The sequence below is a fragment of the Labrus mixtus genome, chromosome 10 (genome assembly GCF_963584025.1).
Source record: "Labrus mixtus chromosome 10, fLabMix1.1, whole genome shotgun sequence".
NCBI lineage: Eukaryota > Metazoa > Chordata > Actinopteri > Labriformes > Labridae > Labrus > Labrus mixtus.
In genome coordinates, this window is record NC_083621.1 from 27,977,938 (window position 1) to 27,999,299 (window position 21,362).

Sequence of the window (21,362 nt, forward strand, 5' to 3'; positions counted from 1 at the left end):
CACACACACCTAAACACCCAAAACAACCCCTGCTTGTCATGAATTTGAGCATAGCCAGACACTGCTGACACCATATGTTTCTCATTATGGCTGAATGCTATTGTCATGGGCCGCTGAGTGTCACAATTGCAGTTCAGGCTTTTGCTGTGGTTTCCGACTGTGCGGGGAGTAAAGGGTCATTTATGGTATGTGGTCATTGGACTCGTCAACCCCTGTCATTAAAGGCAACACCCAACATGTTTGTGGTTGAACTTTTTCTTAATCACATGTTTTATTTACATGAGTATATGAATGCTGTCTGCAGTGTGTTGTCTTTTACATGAGGAATAGGCTCCATGGTCCAGCTGATAGGACACAAATCAACAGGTGTTCAGCACAGAGCATATTTACACAACAACAGCATCACCAGGAATCAGACGTTATAGCCAATCTCTGCATGTTTTATAAGTGGATGCCAATGGAGATAACTGCAGCTCACGAAGCAAACAAAGGCCTAGCATGTGACAGCAAATATCAGCCTTGAGCAGCCTGTGTTTATTAGATTAGCCAGAATCTGTTGCACTATGAGAAACAAGCGGGGGAGTCTAAAGAGTATCAGGATATGCCCTGACATGCCTTTTAGCTTGTTTATAGCTTTCTGCTTCGTAAGATACACATGCACAGACTCAATCCTGACCATTCAGTCGACACATAAACAAGATGAAGACACGATATGTCAGAGCCTTTGTCTCCAAGAAGGGGAACGATCAGGGCATCAAGAATGAGGAAAATTGCATGCGTCTGTTTTCCTTGATTGGTCATTGTATCAAATGACCACATCCAATTAATTGGTTCACCCTCATGCAATTACTGGTCATGGAAGAGACATCACTTTTCTTAAAGTATTCAGAGCTTTGTGTTTTGTCACGTGTATAGCGAGCATAAAAAGTGAAATCCTCCCAAAGTGAAAAATCTCTTGAATGACCTCCAGTTTTAAGATGGCTGTGTAAGAACATGGGATGTGAAGTTACAAAGATTTGGAATTGTTTTGGGTGCCGGTCGCAGAGTGGTTAGGGTACGCGCCCCATGTACAGAGGCTATGGTCCTTGAAGCGGGTGGCCTGGGTTAAAATCCCGAATGTCATTCCCCACTACCTGTGTCCCTGATTTCCAACTCTATCCACTGTCCTATCTCTACAATAAAGTTACAAAAAGCCCAAAAATAAACCTTGAAATTTTTTTTTTGGAAATTGCATGCAGGTAAAATATGCAAACAGGTTGCATCATGGGAAACGTGTACCTGTCCAGGACATCTGTCCCACTATCTTCTAACTTGACCGTTGTTTTTTATTTTCTGTTGTTTCTCTAACAAATAGCTTTAAAGAAGTGCACTACTAAATCTCTGCAGTACCCCTTTTAAAGACTCATCTGAAAAAGACAAAAACAACATATTCTCTAGTTTCTATCAGCTGTACAGTTCTAGAGGTGTCACTTAACACAACACGAACATACAATTTTACTTTACCAGTTTATGTTATCATCAGTAACTTGTACACTAATCAAATGAAGTCATGGTTTTGGGAAAAACCATTAAAGGTACAGTGATAACTAAAAAAATAATTTTTCCTTAAATTGAATTTTTTTAGAAGCTCAATATGTATTTGATATTGTTGCATAAATAACGACGAGTGACAGTAAGGCTATAGGCTATTGTTGCACTAGCCTTTAACAGTATTATTTTAGAATATAATTTCACATTAGTGGCACTATGACGCAGAGGAATTTGAAAGATTAGGTACAGCATTTCAGTTCCTTCTTGGGATCCTTCCACACATCTTATCCTATGACAAACTTTCTCTTAGAGTACACAGTGTTCCTTAACATGTCATGGTAAGGCCTGCTGTTCTTTTCATTTAATTGCCTTTATCTATATCTGCCTTTTTTTTTTGGCAGATATTTACTTCAGATTGAACTTCAAACTTTGTAGCCTTGTAAGTAAAACAAATTGAGAACAACACAGCAAACACAACTTTCACATATTATTATAATCGTATGCAATGGGCCAGTCATTTCAAGCCAATAACACAGGTCCCAATGGTTTTGCAGTCTAAAGAATGCACTCATTGAATCTCCATTATCACCTATCTATCCCTCATATGCTATGGTTCACAAGAGGTCAATGTTCCTGACCTTTCCTTGAATAATCAAAACCTTGATGGACCTCCTCCATATCCATTATCAGATCAACTTAACGTAAACTTAACGGTGACCTGGTGGTGCAGGATGATGTTATCAGTGTCTGTGCATGTCATATCATCCGTCCTTCACCCCTCTGATGGCAGGGAGCATAGTTGTGTTGTACTGTGTGTTGTGTATAAAGTGATCCTCGATCCATGCCACTGGGCCACTCTCTTCCCCCCTCGCTGTGACCTTGCAGCCTGTCCCTGTGTGGCATTGCCTTACAGTGGCTCAGCAAACCATCCTACCAGCAACACACACAAAAGAGACGCATTCATTGTCTTGGTGGCACACATTCTGTGCATATTTTCACACACACATACTATATTCTCACGGAGGCCTAGGCCCCCCCACACACACACACTCATACCAATCGCAGAGAGTGCTTTGTGCATTCACTGACTGACTGGGCAGCGACTGGAGAGAGAGAGAGAGAGAGAGAGAGAGAGAGAGAGTGAGAGGCTGATGGGAGGGGGGAGATGGAGACAGCAATAGACAGAAGGATTAAAAAGAGCAGCAGTCCCAGACAGATAGAGAAGAAGAAGAAGAAGAGATAAAGCCTTCAGAGGGACACGTGAGACACATCCTGTAAAAGAGTTGGTGGTGTAAAGAGAGAGAGAGAGAGAGGCAGGAAAGAGACTACAGAAATAGGAAGGGAAACAGGGCTTGTCCAGCAGAGAGGAAGAGAGTGAGTTGTTGTTAAAGAGGTTTTTTGGGGGGGAACTGATGGGATGGCATTGATCTCTGGGAGTTGCCGGCTCCTGAGCCAGATGGCGTCTTGTTGCTGCAGACCGCTGCTCAACTCGTGCTGCTGTGGACCCTTCATCAAAGTCTGCCTCTCCTCCTTCACAGGTCTGTCCCAGCCCACTCTGTGCTACTACTACTTCTGCACCGTCATGAGACGGACCGATACATTCAGATAGACTGGAGCGTAGGTGTAGACACAATATGGGTAACACACTTAGCCATGAAGGTAAAAAAGGGCATGGAGTGTTTTTGTTTTGTACCAGCATGACTACGCTTGTGTCAACTCAAGCAGACCTGTTAGTCTGTTAGTGCTAACTGTGCTCAGTGTTGTAGGATGAAGAAAAGGCTTTTGTTCTCTTTGGCCTAATGTCATATTGCATTGTGTTTCTAAGTTGTGTGCCCTATTGTGTTGTTGTGAAATGCTTTGCAACAAGATAATACTGTTTTTCTATGTTGTTGCACTGACAAAGCATGGAAGACAAGATGTGTGTTTTAATCAAACTTGTAACTTTTTTTGTTACCATTTGGTCCCCAGTATCTTCCTTGTTGATTTGAAGTGGTGTCTGACTGTCTGAAAACATGCGTCTGTGCTGACATGGAAGTAGAGGAGTCAGGGGCAGGGCAGCTGTGTGAGCCCTAAGGCTGGTCTGATGTCAGTGCAGCTGTGTGTGTGTCTGTTCAACGTTCACTGTATTTCCCCTGAACCCCCTTTATAACTCCCTCATTAATCAATGGCTTCAACTTAACCATTTTAATGTTCACTGTTTGATCCCCCCCCCCCCCCCCCCCCCCCCCCCCCCCCCCCGCAACATTAACTCTCCCCTAGCCTGGGGATTTTATTTTATTTTTTAACCTTTTGTGACATATTCTTATTTTGCCTTCTTCTTGCAGAGATGAGATGACTGATACCACTTTCAAGTTTGTAGAGTGCAACTGCTTCCAGTGGACAGTTAGCTAAAAACTACGGCTAGCTTAAATAAGCTAAAAACTACAGCTATCTTAAATAAGATAAAAACTACGGCTAGCTTAACTAAACTAAAAACTACGGCTATCTTAAATAAGCTAAAAACTACGGCTAGCTTAAATAGGCTAAAAACTACGGCTATCTTAAATAAACTAAAAACTACGGCTAGCTTAAGTAAACTAAAAACTACGGCTAGCTTAAATAAGCTAAAAACTACGGCTAGCTTAACTAAACTAAAAACTACGGCTAGAGTGCCATCAAGTCAAAAAAGCACATCTTAAGCACTGTACTTTTTGTGTTGTGTTCACAAAAATCCAAGAAAAAAGTGCCTGTATACGTCAGTAGCCTAACCTATATTTCTCAGCTAAAAGTAGACTTCAATGAGTCTCTGCTGGTTCCCTTCATCACCTCTCAGCTAAGATAATAGTCTGGCACATGACCCACATTTCCTGATTTAGTTTTAATACTTTAATCACTAAGGTTAATTTGAAGGGTTTAAAATGCTGCTTGACTCTTCAAAAAAAAAAAGAAATGCAGGCAGAGCCAGACTAGCTGTTTCCCATGTGTTCCTGGTCTTTTGCTAAGCTAACCAGTGGCTAGCTCCATTTTTTTCTCTTTATCAAACACACATTCAAGGGGTATCAATCTCATTCAACTCTTGATGAGAAAGCAAATGAGTTCATTGCTCAAAATGACAAACATTATATACATTATAATGTTCTGAAATAGTATGTGAAAGTGAAGACAGAGCTGGATTAAACAAACTGTTTGAGAAGTTGGTGATAACCTTTGATTAAAAGTCATCTTAAAGGGGACAAGGAGACGTTGTTTTCTAATCCATGAACTGATGTGTTCACCTTTCATCAGACATCTCTCCTGCTGAGCTGGATGCTCTTTGGAGGGAACCTCCATACACTCTTGGCGGTGAACACTTCTCAGGAAATGACATCATGACTCAAGGTAGACTACTTTGTCTTTATCAATCTATAATCTATTATCATGAGTGCTTTGTAAGTTTGGAGGGCAAACAACATCATGCTAGTTGTTAAGAGAGCTGTGCTGCTGTCTGTGTGGTCACACACGGAGGAAATGTTTGGGACATCCTCCCTGCACAATGGAACAAACCAGGGGAAGCCCGTCACCACTTTACTGCTGTTTTATGAATCCATCTGGCTGATATTAAAAGGTTACTAAACTATTGTGTATGTGCCATTATAAAGATAACTTACTGTAAATGTTTAGTAAATGGTTTCAGTCAAGTAGGTATTTACATGTACAGAGTAAAAAAATGGGTTTAGTGAAATGATTTTTAGTTAAAAAAATAATGATTCAGAAGTACACTTCAGTTTTAATTGCATTGATAATTTAAACAGCTATCAGTAATAAATTATCCACATAGTGTATTAATGTGAGATAAACAGCTGAAATAATTACCTACTTTTTTCCCTACATGGTTAAAGAGCTTTAATGAATATTTGAAGTTTTGAGTGCACGGTTATTCAGGAAAAAATGAGAGTATGGGTACTGGGTTAAAATAGCAAGCTTAATGTACGGGTCCTACAGCTAAGCACCAAAATATCAGCTTTGATTGTCTTTTACCATTTGAGCCCTGTGGGTCCCTCAGATCATCAGGTCTGTCACAGTAATGTCCTCAGAGAGAAACACAACTTGGAGAAGCAGCGTTTAATAACTTTGCACCACAGACACTCCTAGAAGACATTAAGTGTGTTAACTTTGACCCAGCTTTAAAATCAGGTTATAAACTTGTATGGTCTTCACTGACTATCACTCTTTAATAATCATCATGAACCATCCTTACCCTTTCCTGTAAGCAGACTCTGTTTTTAAATTTATTATTCATTTCTGTTCTTTTAATTGGCATTTTTATTGCAGGGTTTCCCCTTTTTTTGTACTCACTTTAAATTGCTGGTTTGGTGAATGAAATGTGCTATACTTAAACATAACTAACAACTGTAAAATAACATCCAGTTTATGATTACATTAAGTGAGTAAGTAAGAAAAGTTTATTTGGTATTGCACCTTTCACAGAGCGAGGGCACTAGTCCTCCACAAAATACTGTATTTAACATAACAGTAATTAAAACAGTAAAAATCATAAAAGAACACAGAAAAACTACATTTGTAAAAAATGACATCACATACATCCAGATTAAAGGTTGTCAAAAGACAGTTTGAAAAGGTCTGGAGCTGCTTTTTTAAAGCAAAGAAGCTGCAGATTATATGTGCATATGAAGGGAGTTTCAAAGTGTTGGATATATTCAAAGGCATGATCACCTTTGGTTTTCAGTCGGACACGAGGGACAACAACCCTGGACAGAAGACTTGAGGGGGGATGTAGGGATGGAGCAGGTCAGAGGTGCCTGATCATGGAGGGTCAAAATCAAGGATCTTTAAATGTATCCGGGAATTCACTGGAAGTCAATGCAGAGACAATAAGATAGCTGTAATATGAGTAACCTTGCTGGACCTACTTAACAATCTGACAGCAGCATTTTGAATCATTTGGAAACGGCCAAGGGGGGGACATGTTGAGGTGTTGGTGAAATTGGAATTGCTATACTCAAGCCAGGAAGATACAAGAGCACGAATTAGCATCTCGAACTCAGCTTGTGAGACGAGAGATTTTAAATTAGCAGTGAAAGAAATATGAAGGGGTTTGTGAATTAACACGCTGATCGTTAAGACTTAAATACAACACATTAAAAATATGTTGAGTGATGTCAGTGAAGGGATATTTGAGGTACTTAGTCTAGAAAGGTTGTGAGCTCCCTGCTTTAGTTCATATGTTAAATCACAACAACATGACTAATCTCCTTAATCATCAAGACAGTGGTTATCATCCTGTGTCAGCTGCAGGGATGCACATTGTGATAGCAGCTTGATTTAAAGCAACCTTTTGACCCTTTTGATTCAGTTCTTTCCACATATACACACCTGTCTTTATCACACAGAAATCCCAAAATACAATAAGCTGTTTTAGAAACAGTGGTTTAAAAACCGCTTGATTTAGTTTTCTGAACTTGAAAAAAAAGAACGAAAAGTAATTTATAATCTCCTTTTGGTGCAACATCAGATCAATCATGACCATCTCATCTTAATCCAACACTTCGTCCTGACTTTGTGCCGTCTTCCAGGTGCAGGCGAAGAGGAGGATGGTCCTCCGGTGGAGTCGGCTGATGGAGGGGTGGAGCCTGACAGCTACTGGAAGAAGAAAGAGGCCTTCCTTAGAGGAAGTAAAGTGTCGCTGGGAGAGAAATTCTCCTCAGGTACCTTTGATGATCCTTTCCTCCATTACCTGACGTGTATTACTACTGAAAGTTAAGTTTGCACGTTAACCAGTCTGGACTAGTTGTCTTTTACACAGAGAAGCATTTCTTGTGCATATTATATTCATGCATACTGATGAGGCACAATTCCCTGTCTACTAATGTTTTACTCAGTCAGCAGTTTGGCTCCATCTATCACACTTCCCCAGGTTCTTCCTCTCGAATGGATTTAAAAGGCCACACTGAGAGTCCAATAAGAGGCCGTAATGGCTTTGCCTCGCTAAGTCTGGGGACTTAGGTTGTGCTCACAGAGCTTCTCACTGAAATATGAGCTCTTGGAGAAAATCTTTAATGAACTCTTGAAAGTTTTGCATAAGATCAGGCCCTTTCATTCCAGTTTTAGTATTTATTTATTTAATGACTACAGACGGACAAATACAACTTACTGGATCAAGTGTGATGAATTAGCAGAAGGATTATAAATGAATTATTTGTCCATTTATTCGCTGGTTCATTTTGGCAGACAATGGATGCCAAGTCCTCTCTAAGCTACTTTCAAATCTTTCTTTTTAGCTCATTTGCATTGGATTAGATAAATCCTTATTAATCTACAGCAACTGAACCTCAGAGTGATTTATCACAGCATTCTTCTTGTCTCGTTTGTCTAGAAATTGTGCTGTTGTTTACTGGGCGGAGGCGCTCCAGTGTGGATCCTGACCGGGCGCTACAGGAGGCACTGCGTACCCGACTGCGAGTGGTGGAGAGTAACAGCCAGGACGTCATCCAACTCTTTAAAGTGAGTGACAGTCAGAGCTGACAGCCCAGACGTTGCAGAGGCTTTGCTGCACTACTCAGAGCTTTATAAAGGAAACACGAGGTGCATTAAGGGTCCAGATAATTGAATATATTTTGTTAAATGATATAGATATACGGTGCACTTTAAGGCACATGGATGATGTTTTGTTAATGAAACATGAAACTTTGTTTCTGCAGGACTTGTCTGCACGTCTGGTGTCCGTCCATGCTGAGAAGGACAGCTTCGTACTCACATTCAAGACTGTTGAGGAGATCTGGAAGTTTTCAACATACCTAGCTTTAGGTAAGACACTCTGAATATTTTTTATTATATTCTTGATTGGTTTCAACATGAATACGTCATTTCGTTCTAACTTCTGAATAAAGTCATTTTTATTTTTTGGGTGTTTTCTATATTATTTAAAAAAGAAGTGTGTGTATTCTTTGTGTGAAAAAAATCAATTTAATTTTGGCATCAATCAGGATTCAGTCATTGTTTCCTGAATCAAAACTATCAACAACAACTAGCTTCCATTTAATCTGCAGTCCCTTTGCATCTTTAAGAAAAAGCTAAAGACCCAACTCTATTATGAACACCTGCAACCTTCAAGATATTGAGGATGATGATGATGATGATGATGATGATATTTGGGATGATAGTGATGCATATTAGAACTCTCAAGAACAGCTGTTGATGTTGTTGATGGTGATATATTAACTTTATTATTTGAAAAAAATAAATGCTTTGCCTCTGGTCACTTCCTGTCAGCACCTGTGTGTCTGATCAGACTTAAAGCTGTTTGTCTGAACTTACTGACGTTGTTTCCTCCTCTCTAGATTCTTGCTTGTGTTGTACTTACTCTCTGATGTTGGTCACTTTTGGATAAATGCATCAGCTAAATGAATTGTAGAATTATATACTTGGAATCAGATGGCATTCATGTAAAGGCAGAAATAAGGCAAAAATAAACGTTGGTTCCACTAGACTCTAGTGGTGTAAGAAATACACTGTTTTTCTCTGTTCTCTGCAAGTTAAGCAGAGATGCTGCTTGTCAACAGGCAAGGCAAGCAACTGATTGGGGCCTCTGGCCAGGAGGGGGCCCACAAGTGGCTGACAAACTTTAAACCGAAGCAGTGGCTCAAACTGTGCAAATTTTACAATGACAGCAGGAAACCTCTCTACGAAGGCTCCATCTGACAGCACTCACTGTTAATGTACTGCTAAGGTTCTCAATATTCCTGTGAAAACTAAAGTTTGTCAATTCAAGTCACTTGGTCTCAGATTAGATTGATTAACATAATGGCGATTTGGATGGACCCCCAGTGATCTTTGCTTAGAGCCACAACAGAACCACTAAAGTTAAGGGGTTATTCTGGCCAACAAACAAAGACAAGAACAGTGACTATAGTCTATGAAATTTAAGAGAAAGAGAAACAAATTCAGGTCAATTTTAACATGAAGACACACCGTCCTAACTATCATCAAGGACTCTGTTTTACATGGACCATAACGTCACAGACACATGAATGGCTCTAGTTTTCATCTTCCTATTAATGCATGTATTGGCTTACTGTAACAATTTGCATCACATTTGGATAATAAGGTTTTGGTGTTGAGGATGCGGTGATGTTAGCATGAAGAGTAAAGGTTGCGTGTGTTCTACATCACAGGTTATGTGGCTCGTTGCTTGGAGAACTTCCTGTGTGACCAGTCCGTGTGGCTGGACCCGGAGCTGCTCAGTGACCTGGAGATAAATGTCACTGTGGACGAGGAACATCTGGCCACCCTCTACCTGGGCCTGTTACTCCAGGAGGGTCAGTAAGGGCTCGTTGAGGCATATGACTACAGTTATTTTACTTTATCTTCATATCCTTCAAATACAAAATGTAGTATGTTATCCTCGATTGATAGTTAGAATGTTTAAAGCCTGGATTGCTTGGATTTTGTCTGTTTAATTATATAGCAGCAAATGGCAGCCTCCATTTGTTCCTACTACTTTTAATCCCCTTTCACTGACCCCAATTAACACTGTGACAGCCGGAGGAATAAGCTGCCAAATGACTGAACAAATCAGAGCAGTAGACTCTTTATTTCCATAAGAAGAGCTCATGTGCATCACTGTACACAGCCACTAAGTTTAATGGATTTATAATTACAAGTCAGAATTATAATCCCATGTCTATTTAGGGCCATAAATGTCAATTTACTCCTCCTAAAAGTGAATTAAGTAGGACTTGGATGTCACTGATTTTACGCACGTTGGTCAAAATGTTGTGCTTCATAAAATACTCTGCTAAAGCAAAATGAATGTTGCACTTCCCTCCAGGAATGCATATTGATTTCCTCTGGCTAAGTATACTCTACTTTCTACTAGACATTTCCCCCAGGCAGAAAGCTACATGGAATTACATAATGGTACTGCAGCGCTGGCAAATAGTGATGAGAATTACATTAACGTAATAGAGGGGGAAATAAAACATCCATCATTTTCCAGTGACTGAATGAGGGCGCACTAGCCATAGCAATTCTGCTGATCTTAAACTTAAGTGTGTTGATTTTTACCAAAACAAAAACGCTGACTGAGTCACTCTGCATGTCTGGATGCACACTTTACTTACTTAGTTTGTCTCTACATGTTTGGCTATGGAGTTGCTGTGCTTGAATTTGTCAACTAATACACTGATTTCTTTGCAGGATCCTTCTTTGCTAAGGCACTTTTCACAAGGAGTGATAAGGATGAGGATGACGAAGAGCAGCTGTCGTTCATAAAGAATGACTTGCTGATGGTGAGGGACACGGGGCAGGACAACATGTGGGAGGGCTTTATGCTCTCCACAGGAAACCACGGACTGGTGCCAGTCAACGCCATGCAACCTCTGCCTTACCCATTCTATCAGTGAGTCCCTGTGTGTTCCTCAAATTCTGTTACAGATGCTTTTATATGCAATCAGAGGAACAGCTTTCTTTTACTGTTGTTTAAATACACAGACTATTGCCAGAAATTATGTATTTAAGTTCCCACGTTTTTAGGAATCTAAATTCTTGCTTGGTCAGGTGGTTCCTGAGGAAGTACCCGGGCAATGTTGGTTGTGCACCAACAGAAAAGGAACAGTTTGAGGACTCTATAGGTAAGTTCAATGCACAACTTCCAGTTCTGTGCACAATACTCAGATACACTGATGCCTAAAACTAGAGACTGCCTGATATATTGGACAGTTAATATTATTATGGGTCTATCATGGACACATTGCATGAGCAAATGTGTTTTCAGAACTCTTACAATGTAAAAAAAATGATTTTCCTGAACATATAATACAGACAACAATGTTTGAAGTGTGTTTGTACAGCAGATTGTTATCAATAATCTCAGGACTGTCTGCAGAACATCATAGCTGAGCAGACAGTGGGCGTGATATACCTTAGGTATACAAGTATAATGATGATATTGTTACTGTAAATATACTTACCTTTCACCTTTAAATCAGTACCTTTGCAATTCAAAATCAATAGATTATTAAAAAAAAAAAAAAATTCCATCTCAAAAATAATCCACTCTGTTGGCTACCATCTAAATTATGTTGTCTTACCTTTATAACTGGTGTTGGTGTCAGCATGAAAAAATACCATCAGGTTTTAAAGGGGACATATTATCCCCCTTTTCCACCTTTTCAAACAGTCCCCTGTGGTCTAAATGAAACATCTGTGCTGAGCTTTGGTCAAAATATAACATGAATCAAGCACCAGAGGAGGTTTGTGACCCTGTATAAACCAGCTCTCTCAGAACGCTCCGTTTTGGTGTGTGTGTCTCTTTAAATGTAATGACCTCATCAAAATTAGACTCTAATTTTAACCATAAAATCACAGAATAAATGTCATTAGTGTTTCAATTTTATCATTATTATTGTTGTTGTTGTTGTTTTTTTAGCAATGTAATGCGTGAGGATCATAGTGACAGAGCCTTCAGGAATGTATCCCTTTAGCTTTATAGCGAGCTGGAGATCATTGATTAGCTGACAACTTGTTGTTCCTGCAGAAACAAAAGTGAAAACCTCATGTCCATTATCTGTTGGTGATTGTATGTATTGTACTTTCATCTCTTATTCACAGTCAAATGACTTTCATCCTTCTTCATGCACTATGACAGTAACTAATGTTAAATGCTGAGGTCAGCTGAACAGGGTTAAATTCCTCACAAACATCAGGAAATACATTGAGACATATTTAAATATTGAGAGTTACATATTGTGTACGTTAAATCAGTAATTTAACAGTTTTTCAGGACTAAATCTGGCTGTTTCGCTCTCTGCTGACCAGAACATTGAGCAGTGCACAGCTTGCAGTGGGTCAATGTTTATATGCTGAGGTTTATGCTTGTCCAATCTGTATGCACCTTGTGAATTAGAGTTTTTCACCTTTTATATCCTGTCAAACCCCTTTGCAGAATATATAACGAACTCAATCAAGCTTTGCAGTTCTATTATCTTGTGTGATCATTTTTATAATCAGACTTTGTTTATGCATAGTTTATATGTCTGTGTCTTGTTCTGTTGTTCTCAGTGACGGGTTCCTGTGTAGCCGTGGTTGACTACAGTCCAGTGGGCTCAGATGAGCTTCAGCTAAGTCAAGGGGATATTGTGGAGATCCAGGGTCTGCTAGTCCGAGGCCTGGGCGTCTTTATAGGAACACACACTTCCACTGGTCACACTGGCTTTGTACACAAGGCCCATGTCAAACCTCTGGACATCAAACCCCTGTAAGAAATTCAGCTTTTCATGTTGTGTTGTCAAATATGTGGCTTGAACTTACAGGTCTAATGATGTGCGTCACTTCAACTTGTAATGCTCTTTATCTTGATCATATCCCAGAGTCACCTCTTGTTTATAGTTTTGTGATGAGCTGTTATGAAATCTGATTTAGTGTTTTTTGCAGGGTGGATGTGGTGAGGAGGCTGTAGACAGCTGACGAGATAATGCTGCCTTTGTTTTGCCCACACAGAGACAGACAATTGGTCTTTCTGACTGAGGAGGAGCGGGCCGGCCTGGCTCAGGTTAACCCCTGCAGCTCGGAGCCAAGTGACAGCAGCCTGCTGGAGAGGCTCTTCTCATCTGACATCAGCTCTGTGTACAGGCTAGGTAACGGACCACAGGGCTGATATAGAGATGTTGTACTGTTTGTCAGTTAGGAGTCATAACTGAAATGTAGGTCATGTTTAGTTTCATGTGCCGAGCCTTTTCCTAAATAGTTGAACTTTGTTGTTCTTGGAAAAAAAATATGTTTCCATCTTGAGCTGGAAAACTGAGACTGTAATTGTTTTACCTTGTGTGTTTCCAGACAGACTGGATGAGACTGACTTCATGTACATCAGAAATCGGCCAAAACATGGTAATGGTTTATAGTTTATTGAGAAATCAGATGTTAATGGTATTAAAAGACAACTTACTGTATCTGACTCTTTCTCAGATCACAAAGTCTCCACAAGCACTCGTCTGAGTGTCATGTCAGAAGCAAGTGGAGGGACGCCCCCGTACCACTCCTCCCCCCGCACCTCCGTCTCTCACTCCCATCCTCGTCTGTCCCTCTATCATTCCCACAATCCTCTGCCACAGGAGGGAGAGCACCTGTCCTTCACTCTGGACGACACATTCAGGGAAATGGACGAGTTCCAGGAAGACCCACCTCTCTTCTTAGAAGACAACAGCTGGGAGGGGGACGACTCTGAGCCCAGTGACCCCACATTGACCCTGCTCAACCAGGAACACTTTCAGGTCAGAAGAGACCCGGTTTAATCATTGATTACTAAGAACAGAAGCTTTTTTCTGTGACTTCCTTGGGTAGAACAGGTTGAAATAATTTTAATGGTGTCGATGTTTTCAGTTTGTCAAAAAAGAGATAGTTTAGGCCACCAGAAATGAAACTCCAGATCTTAGCATTACTTTACTGTTTCATGAAATGATAACACTACTACTACCTCAACACATTCCTTCATGTAAACTAAAGTTTAAAAGTTGAAGCAGACGTGCCAAATCTTTTGTTTCTTCTTTCCTCAGGAGGACTTCCTGCCCCTGTACGACCTGCACTACTCCTTCCTGTGGGCGACCTTCAGCGGGAAGACTGAGGACGAGCTCTCAGGGCACCTAGAGAGCGTCAGGGAGGGCGCTAAGAGAATGGGCATGCACTGGGCACACCGACGGGCATGCTTCCTCCTGGGAAGACTCTGTGCCAGGAAGTTAAAGTTGTCACAGGTTTGTCTTTTATTTCTAGTATTCATATGAAGGTTGTTGGCATGCAAACGGGCTCCATTCTTCTCTAGGTAACAACCAAACATCTTCACTAGAACTAACAAGGATGTCATTATAATGATGGTAGTGCATAGTTTTATTAACACCTTTGATTACAGAGCGACTCCAGTGGTTTAACAACTGTTTCCCCAGTTTCCCCCCAACATGTGATAAATAAGACATATCAGAACCAGAAATACTTTATTAATCCCAGGGGGACAAATAAAAGCCTGCATGCATGTGTTGGCAGCATCCTTTGAAAGATGACCCTAATATATCTTAAATTTGCAAAGCTGTACTTGAAATATTGTATATCTTCTCTGACCTCTGACTTAAAAATGGAGATTTTACTATTTCAATCTATAGTGACATCTGACTTCATTATTGTCTGATGATGACTGTAACAGGTTAAATGATGCTGATCTTTAGCTGAAAATGCTAGTCAGTCCGTAGGGATTTGGGTTGTGAATCGGAGCTCTCTGCATAGCAATGTGTAGCAGCCCCACTCTGACATCTCTCCACTAATGCATGTCCACAAGTCCTGTTTGTGCATGTGTGTGATTCAGGCTAATGTGTGTGAGAAACATGTCTCTCAATAACAGAGTGTGAAACCAGAATTTTCCTCAGGGATTAATAAAGTATTTATATATATATAAAAAAAACTTTTAAAAAACTTTGCACAACAGATGATGTGTCCTTTTTCCCGCTCTTTAAGATGCAGGTCATTGTGCCTGAAAACAATACTCTTGTTCTTTTTTACGCTAATGCTAAAAGGAAACCTAGCTTTTATTTAAACAAAAAATCAAGGAGGAAATTGTCCACAAAACCCAGTGCTTTGTTCAAATAAGCCCACTTAGAGGAATGTATGATAATAATATACATTTTGTGTTCTGGGTTTAGTATTACTGAATTTATTATCATTAACTCACATATTATAATAAATTGTATAATGTGTGAAGAGTCTGAAATGTCCATCATAAAATTATAAGATAGTCGATGTTAAGTGTGTTTGTTCTCTCCTCAGGCCCGTGTGTACTATGAGGAGTCCCTGAGTGTTCAGGTGGACAGTTTCTCTGACACTCCCCTCCTGGTTGCTCTCTTCACAAACCTCACTGCGGTCTACCTGAAGCAGAGAATGACCGACAAGCTGCCTCAGACTCTGGAGAAGGCGAGCGCTCTGCTCCTCTGCCTGCCCTGCCACACCTTCACCTCCATGGACGAGGCTGAGCTGCTCAATCTGCTCCTGAGGCGATCGGTGGTGATGGGAGACAAACACCTGGAGGCTCGTGTCTGCTACCTCATCTCCAGCCTCTTGCTGCTTCTTAAAAAGACTGATGACGCTCTTCCCTTTGTGGAGCGGCTCCAGTTCCTCTCGGTGACTCTCCTGGCAGCTGAGGGGCCTCCGATAGTTCCCCTCGACCTCAACTGGCTCTTAAGCTGGCTCTATCATCATAAATACATGCCTTACTTAGTGCTAGCCTCCCTAAGCCTGGACTCGAGACAAGACCACTCCCTCCAAGATCACTTCCAGAGGATCGAGTTGTTTATCAGAAACTCTGTACGCCTGAACCCCTGCTGGAAGGAAGGAACCTCCCTGCTCCCTGTTCAGATCGTGGTTTACCTGCAGCAGGCTCTGGCTATAGCTGAGCAAGGAGAGGACATGAAGACGCAGAGGGACCTTTGCCTGGGCTTGGCTTCAGTCTATCAGCAGTATGATGCTCTGGATAAAGCCGTTCACTGTGCTCAGCAGGCTGTTGAAACTGGAGGCCACATCATCGAGGAGGAGGGGTTTGAGGCGTCTGTGCTGCTCGGATGGCTGCTGGTGTTGACTGGGCAGGCTGAGAGGGCTCAGAGTGTCCTCCAGCCACTGCTCACATCACTGCAGGTAAAGAGAACACAATGCTACTCACCTTGATAAATCATCCACTTTCAGTAAAGCTGAGCGTGCTTTAACATGCCTGCGTATGTTAATTTGAAATCTGTGCTTCTCCAGGGCACAGACAGTCCAACGCAGCGAGGCGTGATCCACAACCTCTTGGCTCTGTGCCTGAGGCGGCAGGGTTGTATCCGAGAGGCAGGCAGGCATCTCCACTCTGCTTTAGTGATCTCCAGAGAGAGTGGAAACCAGAGGAACCAGGCACTAGCGCTGGCCAACCTAGGCTGCTTGGCTCTGGATGTGGGGGCGTCTTTGTTAGCAGAACGCTTCCTGGTCAGGTCAGATATCTGTCTTCTCACTGAACATTTTCCACCAAAGGAAACGTATGAAATGTAGATTTATTTTTATTTTTTTAAATTGAAAGTTATTCATCTTGATTCATTGTTTTCATCAGATCCCTTCATCTTTTCATGGATCTCGGTGAAAGCCCCACAGATGAAGAGCATGTTCAAACCTACCTTTGGCTGGGGCGGAGCTACAAAGATAGAGGGAGGAGTCAGGACATCAGGGCTTGTTATGAAATGGGGCTACTAATTGCGCTGCATTCCAGAAACTTACACAGTGAGTACACATTAACAGGTTGAAAAGAATAGCTTTTCATTTTCCTAAAGAAAAGAGAATATCCGCTCTTATATTACCACATGCTAACTACAGGTAGCTAGCTTATAGCTCAAAGATTGGAAAAGGAAGGAAAATGGTGGACCCAACTTTCTCACATGGTCCAAACAAAGCTTCAGGTCATTTAGTTATCAACATGTTTTATCTGTGTATTTTTAACCCAAACAAAAAGTTAAAGAGTTAAAACCACAAGTTGTTATTTAGTGCAGATTCAGGCTAGCTGCTCCCCCTTTTATTTCAGTCTTCAGGCGATGCTGAGCTAACCGGCAGCTCGACTGTGGCATGAGTGTGGTCGTCAGTCTTTCATGTTACTCTTGGACAAAAGTGCGACTTAGCTCAATTCTCAAAACTTTGTCGTATTCTTTTAAATGTTTCAAATAGAATCATCTTCAATTAATAACTACATAACAATACTGTTAAAAAAATAAAATAATTTCTTCTAATTAAACTTTTTTTAAATGACCAGAACTGGATTTTCTTTCGGCTGCTAGCATGGTGATTAAGTTACAGAAAATATGAGAAATGATGTGTGCTCAACTAGACCCTAACCATTCTTCCAAGTTCACCCTGGTGGATTCATTATGTAAAGAAAATTGTGTTTGTAAACAACCTGAAATATCAGAATTTAGTTTATTGCCAAGTATGTTTACAAACACAAGGAATTTGATTTGGTATTTTGGTGGAATAATGACCATAGAAGTAGTATAAGGAAGTGAGGGGCTTTTTAACATCAGTACTCATACTGTCAACAAATATATCAAATGTATACTGTGTTTTTTTATTCTAACATCATTGCCAGTAAATCTTTGCTAAGCTACAGTTACCCAACAGTATTAGCCATGCCAATGCACATCAAATATTTGCCCCTACTTTCTGAAAAAGCATACATGTATGACAGAGTATTTCTTTCCGCTGTATTCTCTCCCAGGTCAGATGGTGGTGGCCAAAGTGCTGAGTCGGCTGTATAATGACATAATGCTGTACGGTCAGAGCATCGTCTACTACGAGCACTGTGTGTCTGTGTCCAGAGAGCTGAAGGACAAGAGGCTGGAGGGAGAGTATCTGGAAATCCTCAGCAGCCTCTACCTCTCTCTCAACACTGAGAAGTCAGTCTCTGCCTCTACGTCCCACTCTTTCTTATTCCCCGTCCATATTTCTATAACAACTCTGTTTTTTTTTCTTCTCATCTCTGTATCGTGGTTCACAGATCATCCCGTAAATCTCTGGACTACACTAAACAGAGCCTGAGGATTTCTATTGACTTGGGCAAGAGAGAGGAGGAGTCAGAGACGTGGCTGCAGGTGGGACGCATCTATTACCTCATCCTGGAGGACGAGCTGGCTGACATGTATCTGCAGGTGAGAAGAAAGGTCTACAGTATAGAATTAGGTTTAGAGTGGTTTCATGACTTGAACAATTTACTGTGAGTCAATTATTATTTTTTCTGCTTTGATCGCCTCCACAAAACAGTCATTTGTTCTGGGTTGGTATATCCCTTGTTCCTGAGCAACACAGTTAACAACTTTTATCAAATCCTCACCAAGCGGCCATTGTTCAATCAATATTGTTTGACATCGTGTGTTTGACAGGCAGCAGTGAAGACAGCACTCAGGATGAAAGATCCTCATTTTGCCATGAGCATCTACGAGGAGGCGGGAGACGTCTACTTTAAAGGCCACAGGAACAGGATGGCTTCACTTCCTTTCTACAGGGTGAGACGACACAAAGTACCCGATGTAGTTTCTTTATATTGCAACTGGAGAAAGACACATGGCAGCTTAGTGGCTCTGTACATCCAGAGGTATAGCGGCCTTCTCGGGCCAGGCAACGATGGATGCAGCTGTTTAAGTTTTTCATTTAGCTGGTTTTAGTTTATGATCTTTATGTTGATGATCTAATTTCAGTGGCGGGTGTACACACATATACAAAGTCATCGTTAAGCATTTGTATTCAAAGTTTTGAAAACAAAAGTGTCATTTCCTGCTTAAATTAACAGCTAACTTTGATTTGCATAGCGATGCATTTTGTAACTCGCCAAACAGTAACAGATTGAAGTGCTTACTTTCAGACTGCAGTCCCTCAGAGAGTTCAAACACATACTGTTAAAAGCTGCACAACACTTATTGTCAAATGTGTCTTTTGGTTTGTGTCTTAAGAAAGTTTCAGAACAACAAACTCATCTATTTTCTGCAGGTTATCTTTTTATTTTTTTTGGGGGGTGGGAAATGAGAATCTCATCTTTGATATTATATCTGCAATTCTACAATTTCAAGCCTGATTTTTTATCATCTGATCTTTTATCATATGTTTGTTGTCAGGATGGCAGTCTGCCATTTGCACGGAGCATCAAGGACATCGACTCAGAGTTCCGTTTGTTGAGTAAACTGACGGAGCTGTTAATGAACCTGGGAGAGCAGGAGGAGGCCCTGCAGTACGCAACACTGGCTGTTCAGATCGCCAACAAAACAGGTACAGAGTATGAACATGTACTTTTGGTGGAATCAGTACCTTTAAAGTGTTATTTTTCAATGTCCAATGTGCAGTTGCAGCATGATGACTTGTTTTATTTCTGCAGCTGTGTCTGTGAATGAGAGGACAGCCTACCACCGGCTGGCTACAGTCTACTACAGCCTGCAGCAGTATGAGATGGCTGAAAACTACTACCTCAAGTCCCTGTCCCTCTGCCCACTCGTCCTGCAGCACCCCATGGAGGCTCGCTTCTACACCAAGGTCTACTGCAGACTGGGCAATCTTACGCTGCACAATCTGAAGGTAAACATGCATGCTGTTCCTCATGTGAACCATCTGCTCATGTTTCTTTTTAATGTTCATTATTTTAAAGGTTTTTGTCTTGGCCTCTTCACAGTCCACATGGTTAACAAAAATTAGACATTTTTAGTTGTAAGATAGTATGCTTAATTGGGATGAGCCCTGTTCTTAAACTCTGCTCTGTGCACTCTCCAGGATGCGTTCGATGCAGTGGGATACTTCCAGTTGGCTCTGGCAGCAGCTATGGAGGACCAGGCCAACCCCGAGGCTCTTTACGTGGTGTACATGAAGCTGGCCGAGATCCACGGCAACCACATGCCCGACGCTCAGCTGTGCCAAGTTTACAGAGGCAGAGCCCGGAGTCTGAAGAGAGTTCTGGCCGGAGGGGAAGGCGCTGCTGTGGGAAGGGAAGACGTGGAAAACGCTGCAGACACGGAGCCGGGCCAAAGACAGGAAACAGACTCTGATGTGGAATGTACAGAGAGAAGAAGCAGTTTCACTTTGACTTCTGAAGATGAGAAACATGAAGAAAACTCATTTACAAAACCTTATCTAATCAATGGAAACACGGATGATAGATGCATAGACACTACTTCAGGACTTGCTGCAGATAAAGAAGGTGCTGAAGGTGATCCTCCTGATATGGACGGCCCGTTCGTTGACGCCTCCGAGATGGAAACCGTGGCCAGTCATTCATACAGTGACAGTATTTTGACTGAATCCTTCGACACTGCTAAGGAGCAGATATCTGACTCCAGCAGCTCCACAGACACTTTGCAAACAGACGGGAAAAGCTTTGACACTGCACACAGAGTGCACGGTCACTTACCTGTCCAACATGCAGGTGACATCACCAGACACAGCGAGAACACAGACTCTGAATTACAGGATGAACAAAACACACCAACAAGAGAAAGTCATGCAGACTCTGTTGAAAGAGATGTTAGTCTTAAGGACAATCAGTGTGATACTGAGCACACAGAGACTGTTGTTGTAACCACAGATGAAGATCAATCTGATGACACACACATGGATTTAGATCATGTCCACACATAGTTAAGTCCAGAAACACATAGTATTCTTCGCTGACTTTCCTTAGTCTGGTCACATGTTTGTTGACCAGCAAACTGACTCCAACGTTCCAGCCACACGGCACTTATTGTATAAAAGATGTTAATACTAAGATGTATGACATTTGAAGCATGGGCCTTTTTGTACAGTCAGAGGATATGACACTGTTTGATGCATTGTGCGTGTATTATATGTTTTTAAATGTGTATTTTGTATCTCTGGAAGACAAACTTCAGAATAAAGAATGCTATATGACTGCTGAGTTTTTATTTGTGATTAGGTCAAAAAAAATATTGTTTGGGGTGCATGGAAAGCACAAAAACATGACACAAAGCACACATGAACAATTAAAACACAACGAATTAAAAAAATACATTTTCTGTAAAAGTAAAGACAAAAATAGATTTATGAATTGTGTGTTTTAAAATAAATAAAAATACATATTTTTATTTTCTTAAATACATTTTGGGGATTTGTATGCCTTTATTTAGAGACGGCATTGGATAGAGTCCGAAATCAGGGGGTAGAGAGAGAGAGAGAGGAAAAAAGAGAGAAAGAGGGAGAGAGAGAGAGAGGGAGAGAGAGAGAGGGGGGGAGAGAGAGAGAGAGAGGGAGAGAGAGAGAGGAAAAAAGAGAGAGAACGAGAGAGAGAGAGGGAGAGAGAGAGAGAGGGAGAGAGA

The 21,362-nt window shown here is 41.2% G+C and overlaps 1 protein-coding gene across 2 annotated transcripts in view; it reads left to right on the forward strand.

Annotated features, from left to right (window-relative positions):
- The window catches only part of sh3tc2 (SH3 domain and tetratricopeptide repeats 2), a 21,748-nt gene extending 811 nt beyond the window's left edge, over window positions 1-20,937 (forward strand). Inside the window, exons 2-23 of one of the 2 annotated variants that reach the window (XM_061048990.1) lie at window positions 3,069-3,189; window positions 4,795-4,887; window positions 7,083-7,214; window positions 7,883-8,010; window positions 8,208-8,313; window positions 9,681-9,824; window positions 10,705-10,906; window positions 11,065-11,138; window positions 12,568-12,763; window positions 13,006-13,142; window positions 13,342-13,392; window positions 13,471-13,775; window positions 14,058-14,252; window positions 15,313-16,173; window positions 16,282-16,502; window positions 16,619-16,785; window positions 17,771-17,948; window positions 18,050-18,200; window positions 18,432-18,554; window positions 19,161-19,311; window positions 19,418-19,614; window positions 19,807-20,937. In XM_061048990.1, coding sequence (XP_060904973.1) covers window positions 3,165-3,189; window positions 4,795-4,887; window positions 7,083-7,214; window positions 7,883-8,010; window positions 8,208-8,313; window positions 9,681-9,824; window positions 10,705-10,906; window positions 11,065-11,138; window positions 12,568-12,763; window positions 13,006-13,142; window positions 13,342-13,392; window positions 13,471-13,775; window positions 14,058-14,252; window positions 15,313-16,173; window positions 16,282-16,502; window positions 16,619-16,785; window positions 17,771-17,948; window positions 18,050-18,200; window positions 18,432-18,554; window positions 19,161-19,311; window positions 19,418-19,614; window positions 19,807-20,667 — 4,698 coding nt within the window. In that variant the 5' untranslated portion in view covers window positions 3,069-3,164 and the 3' untranslated portion in view covers window positions 20,668-20,937. Of the gene's footprint in view, window positions 1-2,697; window positions 3,190-4,794; window positions 4,888-7,082; window positions 7,215-7,882; window positions 8,011-8,207; window positions 8,314-9,680; window positions 9,825-10,704; window positions 10,907-11,064; window positions 11,139-12,567; window positions 12,764-13,005; window positions 13,143-13,341; window positions 13,393-13,470; window positions 13,776-14,057; window positions 14,253-15,312; window positions 16,174-16,281; window positions 16,503-16,618; window positions 16,786-17,770; window positions 17,949-18,049; window positions 18,201-18,431; window positions 18,555-19,160; window positions 19,312-19,417; window positions 19,615-19,806 lie in introns of those variants that run through there. The other variant, XM_061048989.1, reaches the window with a different exon arrangement.
- The last annotated feature ends 425 nt before the right edge of the window (window positions 20,938-21,362 follow it).